The sequence below is a fragment of the Prorops nasuta genome, unplaced genomic scaffold, assembly GCF_024137725.1.
Source record: "Prorops nasuta isolate Cenicafe-Biocafe unplaced genomic scaffold, Cenicafe_Pnas_1.2 PNAS00033, whole genome shotgun sequence".
In the NCBI taxonomy this organism is placed as follows: Eukaryota; Metazoa; Arthropoda; class Insecta; order Hymenoptera; family Bethylidae; genus Prorops; species Prorops nasuta.
In genome coordinates, this window is record NW_027116830.1 from 2,648,296 (window position 1) to 2,663,193 (window position 14,898).

The 14,898-nt window shown below is 35.8% G+C and overlaps 1 protein-coding gene across 4 annotated transcripts in view; it reads left to right on the forward strand.

The window, feature by feature from the left end:
- Positions 1 to 9,699, forward strand: part of LOC136783369 (ATP-binding cassette sub-family G member 1) — a 42,176-nt gene extending 32,477 nt beyond the window's left edge. For all 4 annotated transcript variants that reach the window (XM_066743473.1, XM_066743475.1, XM_066743472.1 and 1 more), the window contains exons 6-11: positions 4,879 to 5,026; positions 5,216 to 5,455; positions 5,805 to 5,921; positions 6,165 to 6,425; positions 8,813 to 9,069; positions 9,341 to 9,699. In XM_066743473.1, coding sequence (XP_066599570.1) covers positions 4,879 to 5,026; positions 5,216 to 5,455; positions 5,805 to 5,921; positions 6,165 to 6,425; positions 8,813 to 9,069; positions 9,341 to 9,679 — 1,362 coding nt within the window. In that variant the 3' untranslated portion in view covers positions 9,680 to 9,699. The remainder of the gene's footprint in view (positions 1 to 4,878; positions 5,027 to 5,215; positions 5,456 to 5,804; positions 5,922 to 6,164; positions 6,426 to 8,812; positions 9,070 to 9,340) is intronic.
- Positions 9,700 to 14,898: the final 5,199 nt, after the last annotated feature.

The following is a 14,898-nucleotide window of genomic DNA, read 5'->3' on the forward strand; positions in this document are numbered from 1 at the left end:
ATATCCGCGCGCACGCTCGATAAAGACCCCTCCCCCTCCCCTCTCCCCTATTCGCATCTCAAATCCTTGGCCATGGTAGCCTTTAAAAATGCGGAAACACGCAATGGCCATTATTTTTTTCCGTTTACGCAAATATACTATTCGACAGTTTTACATATATATTTATACAGATTTGGATGTTTTTCTCCTCTCTCCTTGCCTCTTATCTACATCTCCTTATGATACTTTTCTTCTCTTAGTCTGAGACCCAATAACGCGCAACGCTTATGAATGGAAAGTTTTCAAAAGACATTTTTTCTCGTTGTCATTTTCTATTAATCAATGTTGGATACTTGATACGCAGATGCGAATTTGTAATACGATAATTATTTAATATAGAGTGAATGTATTCTTATTGTATTGCTCCATTTTTCTTAGAGCAGCAATTAATAGAAAGTTTATCCTAAAAGGAAAAGCATTTCAGATATAGTATGCAGCTACTGCTGCTGGATACAGTTGTGAAGAAAGTTGCCTTAGACTCTTTCTCTAAAAATACTTTATAAACATATTGAAGTTATATATTGAGAAAAGATGGGATGTAAATTATAATTGAGATTGCAGATTAAGAGATATATGTTATCATTTATTTTCATTTCTTTAAAATTTATTAAAATATTTTCTTATTTTATTTTAAATACTTTACGATACAACTGTTTGAATGTTTTGTAGTAGCGAGTAGCGAGCTTATCCTGAAGAAAAATGTCAAAGATATATGTAGATCAATTGCTGCAGGATACGCAGTTACGAAAAAAAATTGTTGAGTTATTTTTGACCGAGAACCACATGTATAAATATATATATCGGTAAAGTGTAGGATGCCTAAATTATAATTATGTGTGATCATATAGGTTAAAATAAGCTACGGTATAATTGAACTTGTAAACATTTCTATATAATAATTGATCGAAATTATTTACCCCGTCTTATTATAACAAGGAACTTGTGTTAGATATCATACATATTGCTGTAATATCGCGCAATTATTCTCGCTGACGCATTATCCTCCAATGAAATAATGAGTTACTATAAAGTGTCTTTTACACGAATCAGCTATATCATTAACTGACACATTACGAGGAGTCGTTAAATTGCATAAACGTTATAAATAATCACCAATGGTGCATCGATTGTCAAAGGTGCATTGATTTATTGCTTTCGTCATTCAACGTGACACGTATTTCAAACGATTCAGCGAAAATGCAGTCAGACCTGCCATCATTGATTTAATTTGACAAACGTAAGAATTCAATTCTATACCTACGTATTAATACTATAGAATTAATAATTTCAATAGTAATCTGATTAATTGCGTTTGTTATGGTTTCATAACAATAAAAAGTAATTTTAATGGAAAAGAAAAGGAAATTTTACTGAATTTCATATTGAACAGAGTTTCTAGTACAATTAATCATTGATATCTTTTTGTTTATTAATCAGCTATTGAGAGACTTTCTTTTATCGTAGACCTCTTGTATCTTTTAAGAAGCATGTTCAATGAGTAAATAATTCTTAAATAGCATGGGGTAAAAATATTTTAATAATGTTATTCTTTTAATTTATATATAAAAACTTTTGTCTCTCTCTCTCTCTCTCTCTCTCTCTCTCTGTCCCTCCAGATTGTCACGTGGAACAAGTTATTCTTTCGAAGAAAATTTGCAGTTAGTCTAGATCTTTTTTTTTCTTCTATACGCGATTGGTATTATTCATCGATACCTTTTCTGACTAATGTTTTATCTGCTGAAGTATATTTATAGCTCTAATTAATTCTTTTGTTCTTTATAACTGCAGCCAGTACTGGCATTGTACGTGTCATTTCAGAAAATATTTGATTCAAACCTTTGTTTCTATAATATGATATCTATACTATAATATAAAATACGTGTCTATATATAAGAAGTCACAAGATATTCATTTTTAATTCATCCAAATAATCATTTCTTGGAACTTGAAAGCTATGCTACAAGAGAGCTGTAATTTGCATTTCCATTTATTTTAAAACCGGAAATCAATTAAATTCGTTATCATTTTGCATATTAAAAGAATATAATGTGAAGAAATGTACGTTACGATTCGGATGGAATTGAATATATAAAAGAGAATTTGAGAAAGATTCGTGTTAAGATTTAGCATATACACATACAGGGTGTCCCATTTCAAAAGTTTCCGATAAATATCTCGAAACGTTAGACAAGATATGAATAAAAACATTTGACAGACAGTAGTTTTAGGATTTCAAGGGGGCGACAGACTTTCTATGTTATCGATCAGTAGAGCTTCTTTATTCTCATATAGAAAATACATGAAACATTGCAAGTTAAAATAGAGCTACTATATTGATGCATTATTAATTTGGAAAAATGTGATGATAAAATAAAACTTGAGCACAACATGTGTGTATCCTACTATATAGGTACATCTCGATATCATCATGGTAATGAGGGGGGGGGGGGGGGACAACCTATAAGGGGGGAAACTTGTAAAACGTAATATAAAGGGCAAAGAAAGAGAGGGAGAGAGTGAGAGAGATTATAATACAATTAATTAATTAATATCAGTTTGTCTGGGCGTATGATAATGGCAATGATATGTTTATAAATTCAGTCACTCATCCGGATCAAGATAAACTCAGTTTATTCCATGTGAGTCTCAATGCGAAATTAACGATAAGGCTAGCATTGAGATTGATTAACCCTCCCCCCTACTCGAGACATTACGATAATTACCTGACCCTTAACTTATTGATAAAGGAGAGACTTTTTAATGAAACAGGGGATGGAGAGAGAGAGAGAGAGAGAGAGAGAGGGATACTTAAAAATTTACAATTTTCGCGCGCGCGTACAAAGCAGTGATCAATCATTGTATACTCTCGAGCACGCACATGCATCATTTCATTGACCAACCATAGCGAGAATAGCTGATAACGCGCACAAAATATGTACATATGTGTATATATATAAAATCAAATGAGGCGTACGCTGCGTATGATGGAACGGTGCTTGTACAATCTTTGCTGTACGTAAATGAAATAATCTTCCATGAGATGTATACTCACTCTGTATCTACTTGGTTTCTACTCCATTCATCCGATATATAAATTACCGTTATGATTTATTTAATTTTTTATACTTATCGAGACTGAATTTTGCAAGCAAAACTATTTTCTTTATATATATATATATATATATATGCGTTATAACCGGGGGCCTAATAAATAAGTACTCCCAAACCGATTATTCGAGAAATAAATAAAATCAACGTTAAAATATAGGACACTTACTTTATTCACAAATATTTACGGAACGGGAAGAAAAAGGGGAGAAGCTATACAAAGTAAAGGGTAGCCCTGCCAGGACTCTCGCACACTCATTATATAATTCGGTCATCTTTCGTACTTGCACCGAAGGAATCAGAAGAGACGGAAATAGAGGTAGGTAAAAGGGGATTAGGCTGGAGAGAAAATGGAGTACACAGGGAAGGACGGAACGGTATACGTGAGGTAAGGGAAATCAGGGAAAAGAGGGAGAGGTAATACTGGCTACTCTTTCGCGGGTCCTCGAACGGCATGCAGCAATCTTAATCATCGACGGCGACGAAATTAGACAACTAAGTCGGTTGATCTCGCAAAGCCCCTTAGAATATGGCACCACCGCGAAAAAGTACAGCACGGCAGCGGAATCGACTCGACACACACAGTCCAGTCGACGGTAGGAGGACGGCGTAACAAGGAGCGAGCCTTGAACCAATTCCATTCCGGAGTTCGGCACGAAGCTGGGTGTTGGCAGCACTGCTTGGTGATGAAAAGGTAGTGCTGGGTCTGATGGCGCGGACTTGGAACGCCGACGAGTGCTGGGACCGCTAGAGTAGGAGAAATAATGTAGGGACGGAACAGAGGGACTAAAGCAGGGGTGGATAGGGGGGAACGGGGGATTACTGAGACGAGAAGGGGACGGAACGGGGAGGATATGTACAGGGGATATGGAATGGTAGCAGGAAAAAGCTATGTATAAGGGGTACACAGGACGAAAAAGAGAATGGAGAAGATAGATCAATTTCATATTATCTGTCGCGCATCCATACCAATCCCTCCTAAACATTCACTCTTCTCCCGCGCGTGCCGTAGTTACACAATACTCTTACTTAGAGGACTACATGACCGACACACGGGAGATTATTCTCTCGCATGCATTAGTTAAAAAAAGGGGACGTAAATATTTACAACGAGAGGTCGGGCGCGACCTCTCACGGACTCCATGCTACGCCGAACCAGGTAAAGCTAGGCGTCTCTGCGTTATACGCAACTTAGATAATTCGGTACTTTGGGTATTTATTCCCACTCAGGGGGAAGTAGGGTGGCACCGAAATAAAGAGAGAGGGGAGTGGGGAGAAGCAATGTGCTTAGTAACGTTTCACCACGTTACAACCTATATGTCATTGTTTGGGTCCGGGTGAAAAATATCCAAATTTCTATATTTGTATGTAGGAAAGCCATTAATTTTTAATCCTAGATGTGCGTTCCATATATGCTAATATTAAAGGCCAACATTATGTTAAAAACAGTTTAAGAGAAAAATGATAAACTGCAGTTATAGAGTAAAAGCTCGAGCGAGTTTATATTCTTCTTTTTGACAAAGAAAGTTATGAAAATCGCAGACACGTATTGTAGAATAAGTATATATATACATGTGTCTATGACAAATGGAGATAAGACTGTAAAACGACATGCCTGTAATTGTGGCGCATGCATGGATATAGATATTAGTGGATTATAATGTGTGTGTGTGTGTGTCTTTATGTAATATTATATATAAATTATTTAGATTGGAACAATTGGATTTGCAGGTTTTGGAGCTTTTGGAAATGCTAGGTCTCAATCACTGTTATGAGACTTTGTGTGGGAAATTATCTGGTGGACAAAAGAAGCGTCTTGACGTAGCTCTGGAACTATTAAGCAATCCTTCAGTATTATTCCTCGATGAGCCAACTACAGGTATAATTTTATACTGATAATAATCTTTTAATTAATTATTAATAGCTACTATATTGAGAGAGACGTGTGCAATTTGCTTGTTTAAAATAAAAGTGCAGCATTGGAGGATAAGGCAGCACAGGATTGTGCAGTAAAAAGACTATATATATAATTATTGATGAATCGTGTGGGTGACTCTTTCCAATATAGGTTTGGACTCGTCGTCGTGCAGCCAGTGTATAGCATTGTTACAAAGGCTAGCGAGAATCGAAAGGCGTACAGTAATATGCACAATTCACCAGCCGAGTGCATTGCTGTTCGAAATGTTTGATTCACTGTATGCTGTTGCAGCGGGTTACTGCATATACAGAGGTCCGGTGCAATCTTTATTACCTCATTTATCCTCGATTGGCGCTAATTGCCCGCCTTACCACAATCCAGCAGACTTTTGTAAGTTATTCTCCTCGATAAGATATTTTATACGATTTATATTTCTCTCGTGCGTGCCACAAATCTCTGCAACCCCAATGCTTACCCTGCACTTTCATTCCACATTTTCTGCCAATTTCATTTATCTCTGCACGTACAACAATAATATATATATATATATATATATATATTCATATGTGTGGAATGTGTGATTTCTTTTTGTTTCCTATACTGTTATCGAATACTCTTCCAGGTGTTTCCACGCTCTCTCCCACATACATTTACTTTGTACCAGAGCTTGCTATTGCACGAAAATTGAGTGATTGGAAAATATATTTAGTGTAATATCATTGTGTTACGTCTGTTTCAGTGATGGAAGTTGCAATTGGAGAATATGGCATTACAGTGGATAAACTAGCTATGGCAGTGGAAACAATGTGGAAAGACCAGAAATCTCTTACATATTCCCCAAAAGCCCAGTTGGAAAGTAAGTGGTTTTCTTAGAATTCATGTATCTACCACTTTCTAAAGTGCAAAGACACTATACACGAAAAATAATCACACTTGCGCTCAAATTAAAATGATATAAAATTACCATTAAAGTATATACATTTGAAAAACCCAGCAGTATTGAGTATAATAGAATGATTAGAAAAAGAAAGGAATTATTCGAGTAAATATGCATATGCTCTCCTACAAAATTGTTTCTAATTTATTATATATTTTTTAGCCGAAACTTATGAAATATCCACGCCTGCTGGATTTATGGCGCAATGCTACCTCCTTTACAAGAGACAATTATTGAGTCTCAAAAGAGATTACACTTTGTTGGTCATTCGACTTGTCTGCCATTTACTGATTGGTGTAATTTTTGGATATTTGTATAGAGGCAGTGGTACCCGAGCTAATGGAGTACTAGCCAATTATGTTTATCTCTATGGATCTCTCTTACTTATTGTTTATACAGGAAAAATGGCTGTAACTCTTGCCTGTGAGTATAAATTTCACAAAGAAAATAGCCGCAAATTATACGTAGGGAATTAATCGAAGCACAAAATGTGATCATTTTGAAAAATTACTCATATTTAAATTGCAAAATGTGCATGTAGCATCAGCCCGGAAATATTATTCACACTCGCGCGCGAGTACTGCGATCTCTTTCAACCTTTGCGCAGTCGTTCGATCGCAATCTTGTCAATGGAATAAAGTTTGAAAATGTTGCCGCTATATATATATATATATATGTATTGTAACGTGACAAATCCAGACGGAATTTTGCCACGTTAAGAATTCTGAATTTTCGCGCCTAGCGGGCGATTGGTCGTATGTACTACGTGAGAGCTTTCGCGCAGAGCCCAGCGCCACCGCAAGCTCGCGGTGAGGCCCAGACATGCCTAGAAAACCGGAAAAAGCGACAGACGTAGATGCGAAGACTGCCGATAGAGCCGCGTAAAGAAACAGACGTGTGTCGTGTTGCCTGCGAGATCCTAGAAGGAGCATCAACTGGCTAGGACGCTTTACCTGTACCAGCGCCGGAAAAAGAAGTCGACCAGGAGAGAAGGCAGAGAAGACGATCGCCTGGGCGATGGTAACTGGAGTGCGATCCAGTAAAGAATTTTGGAAGCCAATACCTGCGTCGACAGAGAAATAGAAAACGAGCGTGCGTCCTGGCCAGGAAAGTACATGGTTGCTTGCTTAGAACAGAGAATTATAAGGTATGCGGAATTGACCTAATCTCGCGATGCGGTCTCCAGCCAAATGTATGCCAGTGCGTGGAGGAGACACGTAGAAATTAAGAGAGCGGCAGCTAGAGAGAAAGAAAGAAAGAATTGTAGTATTGGCTAGCAACAGAGTTCGGCGTTCGGGCGACTACAAGAAAATAGAATCGCGGTAAGCCGGGAAACAGGAAGGAAAAGTGCTTCGGTAGAAGAGAAGGCCATTCGGGTGGCCCACAGCGGGCCTGGCGTCCAGAAAATTGTAAGAAATAGAATTAGAATAAACCCGAATGAATCGAAAAGTACTTGGTAGAAGCGCCGTGTAAAGAATAATCGTAAGTTTCGCGACACGATGGCCTACTGTATATTTCCCGTACAGGCGGTCGGGAGAGGCCCTGGCGATAGAAGCCAGTGTAAATAGTTTATGCGTGAACTTTGTATAATAAGCACCAAACAGTTCAATATAGTAGTTGTGAATTTTTAGTTGGAAATGTTGCATGTGCTTATTTATTCAAAGAAAAACCTCTCCCAGAAATCGCGCGTTACAGTATATAGAGTATAGCATTCCCCCGGGCTATAAAGGTTAATGATTGCAGAAATAGGAAACTGCGCTGAATGCTGCATAATGATTTATCTAACTTACAAGCTGTTCATCAATGTGCTTATCGTATTATAAGAAAACAATATCGACTTTACGCTTATGAGACACCTGGTATTATAATTATTATTATTGTTATATATATATATATATATATATATATGAAATGCACACGTGTTATTATTTATAAGATGTTATATTACTGATTAGAATTACAAGAGATTAGTTGTATAACGGTCTTTCTAAAAACGCATTATTTTTTGTTATCGCATGCAAGAATAATAAAAAACTAATGGACGATGGTGAGTCGGGTCTCTGCGACTCTCAATTGCTTTCGTACCATTTTTCTCTGAAACGAGAGAGAGAGAGAGAGAGAGAGAGAGAGAGAGAGAGAGAATGCACCGTACGTAATAATTAAACTGTGTAGCATTATCATTATCGGGAGGACCTATGTATCGCTCAATGTTTACAGTTTGACTTTGAGCATTTTCGTGCAGGCCCTATTTTTATATGCATGGTATCAAGAAACAGGTTATATAGTGTCTCTCGCGCGCGACGCAGCAAGTACATTTATAAGAATAAACAAACAATTTATATGTTATTCTCTTCTTGCAAGGATATTTAACTATATCTACGTTGATTTAAAGAAAGACTCTACTCTTTCTTTTAATCTCCAACTTTAGAAAAGAAATAACGATTACTGTGGTAATTTAAACATTTGAAGAGTGCATACATATATATTTCTAAGTGAGCTTTTTCGCTACACGACAAGTTTTATAGTATTTAGTGTAAAGCGTTGATATCTCTAATATAGTTACTCCGAGATGCACACAATGTCTAACATTTATGCTCTAGGGTGTTCCTTTGACCGGTATATGCGCGCATAGACTCGCTATAAACTTTATGCGATAAATAGAACGAAGCGACGCGGCCGACGCAGCTTTTTCTCAATTTTTTCTTAAATCACTGATATAAATATTGGGCGAAATGAATGTTATTAATAATAATGTATTAAGGACGCACACATTGTTTTATAATACTAAACTGTTGCAATTTAATTTTCAGTTCCACTAGAGATGCAAATATTGACGAGAGAACATTTTAATAGATGGTATCAACTAGGACCATACTATTTTAGTATGCTACTGGTAGAGATACCATTCCAGGCAGCTTGTGCCGCAACTTATTTGGCTGTTAGTTATTGGCTGACCAGTCAACCGATAGAAACGCATCGGATAATATCCTTTATGGTTGTAAGCATAGCTGCCAGCTTAACTGCACAGGCTTGGGGATTTTTCATTGGTGCAACAACGCCAGTAAAGGTGATTTATTATCATGTTATAAATATATAGAGAGCTATATGTACAATAAGAATCATGAAAGCTGCATTGCAATTATTATAGACACAAAAGATTCTTTTATTAGTTAACAGAGCTTATACATTTATATAAAAGATAATATAGGTATATATATCCTAGTTGAGAAGAAGAATAGAACACAAACAACCGTGTTATTTCAATTAAAACATTAATATATATATATGCATGGATATAGTTTGATAATGTTGAAATATCGCTGCTTTCATACTTATAGATCGCAGTATTCGCTGGACCTATAATAGCAGTCTTATTTTCCGTATTTGGATTTTGCATCCGTTACGTAGACACCCCGTACGTTTTTCGCTGGATGTTCCACGTTTCCTACTTCAGGGCTGGATTCCACAGTCTGCTGCATGCGGTTTACGGTGGCCACAGAATGGACCTTACCTGCGATGAATTTTATTGTCACTATAAAAAGCCGTCGAAATTCCTCTCCGAAATGGAAATAATGGATACGAGCGTTCTCAACAGTCTGATACTGATACTTGGTGTAGGTGTACTCATGCACGTTCTCACAGCTAGTGCACTTTGGTGTAAATTGAATAGAAGATAAAATTGTGTGGCCTATATACATTTATTTCTCTCTCTCTCTCTCTCTCTCTCACCCTACTTATATATATATATATATATCCACGACCTAGTATTGCGCGGTGGACCGCTCTCCTGCCCATGGGGGCGCGGCGCGCTTCACGCGGTTCACCATTTCTCCGTGCCATGGGCCACAATCTACTTAAAAGCAGAACAAGTTACTGCATAATAATGATCTGTATAATAGAAATTTAGCGCGTTCAATGGCATTCGTGCATGTTTGGTTGTCGTCGCGCACGTTAGCTTCCTCCTTAATTTATACGCATCAGTCGAATGTCGCCAATTAACGATCCTTATGCTGCACGCTTCGCACACTCTATACGTTACCGATTAAGTTGTATGATCTCGATTAATTTTTATTAATAGCTGGAATTTGTTTTTATTTGTATTCGCTCTCTCTCTCTCTCTCTCTCTCTCTCTCTGAAATTTTTAAGAGTTTTATTCTCCTCCCATACTTTTAGTTACTTAAAAACAAGTGTAAAATTTTGGATGATTCTTGATGGAGTATTGGTCCACAGTAACAATTAACTTGTATAAGTCTATGTGAAAATTAAAAAGTATAACTTGTTTAACAAGTTTCAGCGTTAGAATTACCGGACCAGTCAATTTAATTGATTGGTATTTACCATCGGTGCATGTAGTTCTATAATTTAATTACTGCATATATAACTAAGGATAATATTACAAAGGTTGGGCATTTGGGATACACCTTGATGTCTCCTTGATAATTGCATTTGGAACAATATTTAGTATAACGAATTAATATCGTTCCAACGGACGCAAATAATAGTTTTCATTAATCCTTCTCACTCAAGGTTCTTTTTAAAAGCTCTAAACGGAATCTCGTAATTTCTATCGTCGCGTCGAGAACATTGGCTCGCACGGCAAGAACCTTTCCAAATCAATCTCTTATACAATGGTCCTTTTATTCAGGCGTTTAACGAGATATTTAGAAAATTATTGCATGTGTATATATATAGGGATGTGTTACTTTATCCAAATTAGCGTGCGCGCAACAGCCCCCCCCCCCCCGTCTCTTTGCACCAATATATTCACTTATTTACCTTGAATTCCAAATTCAAGTATCTCACGCAAACCTGCACCTATAAATTAAAGCATTTCAACCTTGAAAGAAAAACTATTAATATTATAATGTAGTATATTTGACTGTTTTCTACAATTATATTATTGAAAATAAGCAAGATGCTTAAGATGCTCGAGTTAGGCGGAGCACCGATTCTATATTATTTCTCTATGTAAATATACACACACATGTATAAGAACAATATAAAATTCACCAATGCGGTAAGAACGAATGCTAAAATTTCTTGAAGAAAATGCGAATGTATATAATTCAAATTGGTTAAAAAATATTTATGTTAATAAGCTTTGTAGTTGGTATTACGTTAAAGCTTAAACAAGTACGTGCTGCTATTGTTGTCAGCACTTTCGTACTAAACAGTGTGATATATTTGTGCAAGCACGAAATGGTTACATTTTTTATTTTATAAGAGTAATGGAAGTACTTTATATGCTAAATGTACAGTCGACACATGATTGTATTTTTTAGTCTTTTTTTTTCTTTCTTTCTTAATATTACTTTTGTAAAGTCAGTCATTGTCTTTGACACAATTTAGGAATTTTAATTATATAGTTGAAGATATATCATGTATCGTATAGTATATTATCCCCCGATATTTATCATAAATCTTAACTATATATACATATATATAATTATAGACATATATCTTTAATGGCGTATTATATTGTACTGATTAGTTGACTAAAATATGGGATGTACATTCTACTTATAGTTGTGTGTATTAAATAAACTTGATTCTGTTTTTTTCGCCTTGCTTTTTAATAAATTCCTACAACTTTCTGGTTTAAAGGGTTATAATTAATAATATATAATATAAGTAGCTTTGGAGCAAGGCTAAACATGCAATTATAAACTTCATTTTTTCAAGTCTTTCAAAAATTTGTCAATTTATATAATTTTATTTAAAAAGAAAAGTATAATGGGTAGCCCCGACTAAGAACCATATATACCTATCCCACCCACGGTGATAGCTCTAGCTTATACATGTAGAATTCATTGCAGCTTGCCCGTTTCTATATATAATACTTAGTGCTAAAGGTAGCGCGTGCCGCTGTATCGCACGATTCACATGGATCAATCGATTCGAGATCAATTTGACACCTGCAATCATGACACCTGATCGTTCTTGTTGCACATCTCTCGGGCGGGCGCCCATGTAAGCGCCAAGAATGATATATAAACGCAACGGTCGTTCGTGTAGCGCACCAAAATATCGCGCGATTGCCGACTCAGGCCGCAAAACAGGTAAGGCTGAAGAAGAAGGGTCCGTCGTCCAGCCAGAAGCATCGCGGCGCTCCTCCACGCTGCCGATCGGCTCACCTCGGTCCTCTTCGGTCATCTCCGCGGCTAGCCACCGATCTCTCTCGATTACAATATTTACTCTACGCTCGGCTCTCACAGCTGTCCCTCTATAGTCCCCCCACCCATCTCGTGGTAGGGAATATAGATAGGGATACGCACACGTAGTAGTTACATACTACATAGCTCTCTAAAGGACAGCTGCTGAGCTGCATGGCTGGCTTGCCATAAGGGAAGCTACAACTATATATATATAAGCGCTATACGGACGGACAACGTGTCGGACGTATAATATAGTCGTGCGTCAAGTCCGTGTGCAGCTCATTCCATTGTGTGCACTCGAATCAAAAGGTTCTATATTCACTCTCATATATATGTATATATAAATACATTAATATTTAAGTATGTACGATCAAATTTATTCTCAATTGTACGACTTTATATGGTATTTAAAAACACTTAATCCTGATAAGAAGCTTATGGAGAAAATCAGAGACCGTAAGTTATAATTGCAAAATTATATCTATGTATATATGCATGTATACATGAGTTATCTGAAATAATTTTATAATTTTTTTTAATCATCCGCATGCAGTTTTAAGGGATAAAATTATCGAAAAGGAACACACGAAACATTTGCGGGAGGGCATTGTAAGGAGGAATGCTGAATGGGAAGAAGAGACGCTGAAGGAATTCAACTTTCAACAGGATTTTGATTTCTATGGGATCCGTTGGATGCAAGAAGGGCGTTGGGGATCACCCAACCTCCAGCATGAGGATCCAGATGATGAGGAAGGCTGGCCCCCAAATCGAAGCGAAAGATATATTTGTACATTTTTTAATATTTAATTCACATGTGCACGCGCGTACACGCATATCTACGCGGCTATATACGGTGAGGCATTTATAGCGTTGAATACATGCTGCAAAGAGTGCAAAGTCGTGCATGATGCCAAGGGCCAGGCGCAGATTGGTGATGGTGAGGACTAGAAAGAGATACACTAACACTATAATAGCCTATAGTACACTAGGCTTGTATGGAGAATCTATACAAGTCGGGTTAGGAGTTGGCTCAGAGATAAACCTGCAAGATAAAACTCTCACTCTGCGGCTTTCCAGCATACATGGTTTAAAATCGAATCAAAGTAATAGAGTTAACTGCCTCGGTAGAACTTTACTATCAACCTAAATGACACATTTTTAACGTCAATACTACATTCACTTTTCGATATTAGAGAGACTAATATAGCTGTGTATATGTAATTTTATAATAATAATGTGTATAATGTCGTGCTTGTCTATGTAAAGTAATGTAAATGATTGTGAGACATTTCTGTATATAAAAATTAATAACACTCTATATGTATATGTAAAAGTAAGTTTACATTTTTTTACAATAGTCGATTTTAATCTACCGAATGTAAAATGAATCTCCCCTTTCCTACTTAAATCGCTTTAATACACCTTTAATAAAGAAAATGTAATTGCCCTTTATTTATTTTTTTTTAAATATATATTTCTTATATTGATCGAGTCAAAATTATTTGCCGATTTTATCCAATTCCATTTCAATCCTTTTTCCTACCCAAGGGAAGTATCTTAATAATTGTACTTACCATTGAGTGGATTAAAATATAGATTTTGTTAAAATAATTTGTATATATTTAATTGTGACTTTTTCACAAGTACTGCAGATTTATTTGAATTATAAAATTTTCTCGATCACGTGTAAATCGCTCTCTTTACAAACGCATGACAGATAAATTGATTATTCTTGCTAATGGGCAACCCAGTAAGAAAAGTATTTACTATTGATACCATTTCGATAAGGATTTGACGTCGATAGTATGAAAATAATATCAATTCGCTATTAAACTGTTATCAATATATAGAGTAGTTTTTTAATTCCCTCTACGGGGTTTGTCAATCCACTCAATGCACGTGTAATCTTATACGATTGGAGTTATACAGACATACCTATATCCAAGATACATATACAGGCTATTTTTATAAGCGCTTATACAACTCTTACATTTCATATATAATAATACAGATGCTTGTCTGCATTGCATTTTCAAAATTAGTCCCAAAGTCAATTGTGGTCTAAATAACTATAATAATTAAAATCGATTATATATATACTTCATGTAAACCGTGTCTATCTGCAGTTATCTGAAAGGGGCAATATATTCTATGGATTGCTGAATGAATATATTCTCATTTCCGTATGCATCTTGACTTTTGAAAAAAATACTATAATAAATTAGACTAATATATTATGTATACAGAATACCGAAAATCTCAAAACATAGACTCGATCTTCATTTTACTACTAGCTTTTAAATAATATAATGATATTATCGTCCATAAATAGTTTATTTATTCTTATAATTTAATGCAATAAGCTTTTAACAATTTTCTCGCGATAAATTTATGATTGTAAGACTTTTAATTAATTCCAGCGTTAAAGATAAATTTTCATATATATATATATATATATTTTTTTGTAACATATCTCTTAATTGAAAATCAAAATGCTGATAAAAGAAGAAAGAAAAATAAAAAAGGAGCATTAAAGATGACATATTAAAAAGGTGCGCATTTGCACTTTTAAAAACTTGGATGCTTCGTCAGATATATTATTGCTTTTCCAAAAAAATTAAGAATGTATAAACTATTATTCTACTTTTCTTGTCAATTATATATCGAAATGGAGCACCAGAACGAAAGTATATTATGGAGCACACAGAGAGAACAGGAGCGCAATCTGCCCTTTAGAAATA